The 6509-nt window shown below is 33.3% G+C and overlaps 1 protein-coding gene across 1 annotated transcript; it reads right to left on the bottom strand.

Moving 5' to 3' along the window:
• Positions 1-627: 627 nt before the first annotated feature.
• LOC149554970 (cytochrome P450 734A1-like) lies at positions 628-3203 on the bottom strand. The gene is made up of 5 exons (XM_089829116.1): positions 2918-3203; positions 2431-2654; positions 2008-2249; positions 1245-1626; positions 628-1149 (listed from the first exon to the last, which is right to left on the bottom strand). Exons 1-5 carry the CDS (start codon positions 3201-3203, stop codon positions 628-630), a joined length of 1656 nt encoding a protein of 551 aa, XP_089685242.1.
• Between the last annotated feature and the right edge of the window lie 3306 nt (positions 3204-6509).

Here is a 6509-nt window from a genome sequence, read left to right on the forward strand (position 1 = left end):
TTACAAAATTAGTTCAACAAACTAACTCTTCAGTACTTGTTCATACAGTTTGTCATAAATATTTATATGAAAAGAATAATCATTTTAATATTTTAATAATCATCATCACTTCATCTTAATGTTGTACTAGTTGTATTCATATTTATATAGTTTAGTAATGGATAAAGAGTTGACAATTTGAGATGATTATTTTGAAACAACTTAGTGTTATTGTAAATATAAATTGTACAATAGACTTTATTCTTTAAATTGGGAGAGAAGTCGTACGTCTTAAAATAAAAAGAAATTATGATAATAGTACTCATAGCTTTTGAATAAGAAATCACAAAATATTTATTCTACGAAACAATAATAACATAAGTTTCGATAATGGTTTGAAAAACATTATAACACCACTATCTTCTAATACTAAAACATTGAGCAAATATTTGCTATAATTTTCTTTTTCTTATATAAGATTTTGCAATCTGATAAAACTTCACGCAAACATGGACGTCATAACAGTTGTCTCAAATAAATTTAATGCAACTTCTCCATGCCAATACTAGTAAATCCGTCATCTATCAACAACAGTGATTAGACAATACATCTTCTTCTTACTATTCTAGTTTATTTTAAAAGCATATTCTAGCACTCTGACAAAAGGCAATGATATACACTAGAAGTTATACTGTCAATATATTTTGTAGGAAAGATTGATGTTTCAGAGCTTATATCTGAATCCAGGCTATGAAGAATTATTGGAGCTCCATGCTGAGGAAATGTTGTCAGAAATGATGTGGGTGCATGCACATAACCCGGTGAAAGAACAAAGGAGAAGCGTTGCAAAATCATAGTAAGGGCAACCTTGGTCTCAAGCATAGCATAGGTTTTGCCCACACATGACCTCAATCCATATCCAAATGGAATAAATGCAGTAGACTCATCCTTTGCAGCCTTACTTATTCCATCACCGAATCTCTCAGGGTTGAATTCACTTGCATCCTCTCCCCACAGAGATGTATCGTGATTGAATGAAAGCGTTGGGATGATGACATGTGTGCCTTCAGGAATTGCAATTCCTCCTAGTGTTGTATCTCTATGGACTTCTCTACGCAACGCCACAATTGGTGGGTAGAGCCGGATCACCTCATTCAGAATCATTCCTAACTGTAGCCCACAAACACACAAAATTCAATTGGAGAAATACCATAAGCAAATCACGGAAGTTTTAAGTTATAAATAGCTAGTTCTTTATTTCTTACAGCTTTTAGTTTGTTTATTGTCTCAAATTTTGGATGGTAATTTCCACAGATTTGTTGTACTTCTGCACGTGCTTTCTCTTGCCATTCAGGATGCATAGCCAGGAGAACAATGGCGAATGTTAAGTAGCTACTCGTAGTCTCTTGCCCAGCGACAAAAAATGTTTTGCATTCAGCTATGATTTCTTCTGTCGTGAGCCCTCGATTGCTTTCGGAGCTTCTTATCTCTTGGATTGTGTTCATCATGGAGCCAAGAAGATCATTGCCATAGCCTTGGCTGGTGTTTGTACCAGCTTTTTCTCTCTTCATAATGAGCTCTTTCAGAGCGCTCTTAATGCCTTTGTTGAGTCTCCGACGTTCTCTATTTCCTTTCAAAGGTAAAAATCTGAATAAAACAGATAATGTTATTGATGAGAAGGAGAGATTTCTACAGTAAGTCAAATTGTGATATTGTTATTAGGATTTAACTGTGTAGTTTTTGAATCAAATTTATTGATTTATGTTTTATCAAGCTAGAGTAGTATTTGAATGGGTAATTTTTAGAAAGTCTCAGTGCTTCACCTCTATAAGTTTCACCTAGATCTAATGAGTACTAAGTGTTCCATTTATTCTTATTAGAAATAGATTTGTGTGAATAGCTATTCATAAAAATATAAATCAATGAATTTGACTTAAAAACTACATAATTTAATCTTAATAACAATATCATATGTTCATCTACTTTCATCATGATTTGGGTAAACCATGAGTTATAAATCAATCCTACCTATAGCCAGGAACCATTAATTTTGAAGAATCCCGACAAGCCAAGAACATTTGCCGAGCCAACAAATCAAAAATATGCTTTCCTTGGAGATAGCTGCTGCCAAATGCTGTGCGGGCAATGACGTCTGAAGTTAGAGCCTTGAATTCCTCAGCAACATCTACTTCTTGCTCACCACTTCTAATAACTTTCTCCCAATTCTCTACCATACTGACAGTGCTCTCCACCATGCAACCAACCATATCCTGCTCCGATGTTTTTTAATGAGTTATTAAGAATACAAAGTTTGACAAAGTTCAAGAAAAACATTATAAACAAGATTTTACATAGATACTTTTATTCAAATAATCCAATTTTGACAGTAAAATGAATACCCAATTGAGAAAAAGTTTATCTTAGCACACGAGAATATGAATCCCATCTAACCTTGAGTTTATCACTATGAAAAGATGGATTTACTATCCTCCGGTGATGTGCCCATTTATCACCATTGAGCTCGACGAGGCCATCTCCAAGCAGATCATTCATCACAGGATCCCATTTTGCCTTTCCATAGCTCCCCAATTTATTAGCTAGTACCTCCTTCCCCAATTCAGATCTCCCAATTACCAATGTTGGTGTTAGCCCCAGCCAGACAAGAAATGTTGACCCTGGTAATCAGGTGATACAAATTGCATTTACATATATCATCATCATTAGCTTATAGAATAAAATTATCTCATTGAATAAGGTAAGAGTCTACAATACAACGATAAATTGTGAGTTTCTTATAGAAGACCTCTTGAATTTGAGTCTACCAAAACTTAATAAATAACAATAATAATTAATCACAACACATAATAAATCATAGCTTTAGCCTTTTACCCATCAATACAAAAAATTACCACATTGAATATTGAATAGCAAGCGTTACCATATATTTTGGACCAATAACTGTAATAAGGCTGCACTCTTGCCAAAATGTCATGGGAGAGTTTCATAGGCTTGGATTTGGCCTCATACATTAACTTGCCGAATTCGAAAGAATTTCCCAATAGTAGCTTGTACGGAGGTCCTCTAATGCCTTGAGATTGAAAATGTTTTGCTGCTTTCAGAGGATTCCACCATATCACTATTGTAAGTTTAACAACTAGAAACAACACTAAACAACCAAATGAAAGCAATATAATCTCAGCAATACTGAACATAGAATTTTCCATATCTTTCAATATTTCAAGAATGTCACAAATATTCCTGATAATCTTGATATGATATTTTGAGCGAGTGGGTGTTTTTTTTTTATAATTATCTTGATCCATATTATCTCAAGAGCATTTTAGGCTTTGTTTTGATATACTCTATGATTTTGGCATAATAGCTTGCATGAGATACTTACAAGTAGAATATGAATTCATGTGATGTCTCTCCCCTGGCGGTAGCTGTAACCATTTTGTTGTCGAGGTGGTATATGCTTCTTGGAAGACCAGCAAATGCCAAGGAAATCATGCCGGTCATGATGTATGAAAAACATTGTCGAGGTACTTTAAATTAATTATTATCTCATAATGTATTGTTTTGCATTTGGACTTTTCAAGCTTCAATGGAGCAGTTTCCAATTTTTCTGGACTGATTATGGTTTATTTCTAGAAGGGAATCATTGTAAAAATGAATTAAAAAAAGACTTTGGTGCCTGTTTCCTATGTGTATTGTTTGCATGCCCGTGTTGATTGCCTCATTAGATTCCTATATCCACGAGCTATTGACATATGGAAATCATCTATTATGCTTAGCTAATCTGGGCAGTTTGTGATAATGTTTAGTTTAAATAATAATTTAAGTTTGTTCTTGTGCTTTTTTATGGATTATGTATGTCGTTGATGTTTTTATGTTTAATAGGTTTTTTTTGGGGTTTTTATTACAAGATGACAAATTTGAGTGGTTTGAACATTAATTAATTTTTTTAATAAAAAAATTTGAAGTTGGACATTTCATTAATTAAATTTATAAAATTGGTTAGCTTAAAAATGTGAAGGAATGCAAAGCATTTTTCTAGATATTTTTTACAATTGTATATATTTTTATTTCTTATCAATTTGTAAGAACTACAATATTCTTGTAATACAAATTTCTTCCACAAGAGCAATAGAATAAAAACAACAATCTCTAGCATTTACCATCATCATAATATCTACCTCATCATCATGTACTTCTAATCCTTATCTTAATTCTTCCATTCCTCATCTTAATGCTTCTAATCCTCATATTAGTAATATATCATTATGATAACATATCTACTAAAAAACATTATGTCTTGAAATCCATTCATTAACCTCATTACCATTTCTTTCCATCCCCATATAATATTAGTGTATGCATCAATACTAATGAGGGTTGACATCCAACAATAGAATGCATCATAATGACAACATCTTTGGTCATTATACATTAATGACAACACAACACCATGACATCTATCTCTAACCCACAATGGTGATGGTTCATATTGATTACAACACAACCTTCAACAATATTGACATCAATCAGAATACATATTATGGACATAAATATAGGACACTTATATTTTTAAATAGTCTGATAGTACATTGTTTTCTAGATTTTCTTGTGATATTTCTTTCCTATTTCTTTTTTGTATTAATAAGAGGCAAATGCGCATTTTTATTAATTTCAAAATTACTTACATTTAACCTCATTTAAGTGTAAGTAGCGGGGAAAATGAACAAGGTTAATAAAAACACTCAGTGTAGTCGAGGATTGAGGTCCTATAAAAAGGTACAAATGCCTAACAGGGTTTTGAAGAGGGCATACCCTCTTTTACAGATTGTACAGAAATACAAAGTTTGCAATTAAGTTATTTAATATAGATGAGATCTTCGTTACAAAGGTTCTCTTAATAGAGATATTACAATATAATTGTTGATAAGTAGGAGATAATTTCCACAGCAAGTCAAATTGTGATATTACTATATCACAATTTGACTTGCTGTGGAAATTATCTCCTACTTATCAATTGATGAGCTTAAGGTGCTTTCTAATGAAGGGTTCATAAGGCACAACACTTGGTGAAAGTTTTGCAAATGGGGTTGCAAGCTTTGGGTTTAACCATGGACGAAACTTTGTAGTTAAGCGCGCTCAAGCTGGAGTAGTACTGGGATGGGTGACCTCTCGGGAAGTCCCAGTGCTTCACCCCTGTGAGCATCACCTAGATCCAATGAGTGCTAAGTGTTCCATTTATTCTCATGAGAGATGGATTCATGTTGAATCACTACTCATGAAACATGGGTCAATGAGTTTGACTCAAAAAATCACACAATTAAACCCTGATAGCAATATCACAATATAATTGTTACTAATAAGAACTTTAACCCCCATCTTTCATCCTTCTTGATCAACTGTGAGATCTCTAAGGTTCTAAAGAACAGGCCAAACTAAGCTTAAACAAGAAAATCCATCCAGCATTGAAGAAACATGTCAAAAAATAGCCACCAAAAACTCATTTTTCGTACTATAAAAATATGTTAGAATAAAACCTTTAGTCTATGCCAGATAATGAGATTGATACATAATAGCTATCTAACCGGTACCATCCATAACCAGGTTAAAAGTTCACCATAAGTATTAGTCTGCCTAATTTTAAAGAGATCTAGCAGAGGTATAGAACTACCAGCAGTAAAAACTTATTCTTGTGAATATATTTGTCAAGTTCCTTAACAAACTTTCTCACAGACTAGAACTGCGCCAGACCGTTCAAGCAGATAAAATGATAATTATACAGAGCTTAATTTTGCAGATTTATCCGTAAAACCTAATCTATATAAGAAATAAGATTAAATGTAAATCCAACTGACTTAGATTATAATGTGCTATTCAGTGATATGGTTAATTAGAATGTCTCCAAGAGCCTCTTTCAAGCGAAAGTTGACAGAACCCCTCAGACACATAAACCCTGTTAAGGTATGCCAAAATCATTAAAAGCCTACATTTGTATCTACTAAAATGACATTTCTGAATTGTAAATAATGACCCAACCAAAACAATAGTCGTTAACAAGATAATCGAGTGAAAATCATGCCAAATTTCTACTTAAAAAACCATGGAATATGCACAGATATTTTATTGTTATTATTGAAAGATTATCCAAAAATTGAGTATGGATTAAGAGTATTTAAGTTTGAAGAAGAAAACCAATGTAAATATGGAAAGCTCGAAATAAATAAACATAGGTATCCATTAATCCTCCCTAAAAGTCGTACACAGGTCTTTACCATGCAAAATACCTTCCTGTGCAAACTAGCTTTCAAGCCAAGCTCCCTTAATGGGATCTAGAATAGCGAAAAGGAACATAAGGAAATTGAGGTTCCTTTCATAGACCCTCCTATCCTCCCAGAATCTAGTCGGGGCTTCAATGAAGATTATGGGGTAAGTTGGGACTGGCTCTCCCCTAATGTAAAGCATATTGTAGTTCAGTGCTAGAGGAATCATGAGATTACCTCTTATATTCAATAGGA

This window comes from Cupressus sempervirens, chromosome 5 (genome assembly GCF_028749045.1).
Source record: "Cupressus sempervirens isolate cs-2001-9-10 chromosome 5, ASM2874904v1, whole genome shotgun sequence".
In the NCBI taxonomy this organism is placed as follows: Eukaryota; Viridiplantae; Streptophyta; class Pinopsida; order Cupressales; family Cupressaceae; genus Cupressus; species Cupressus sempervirens.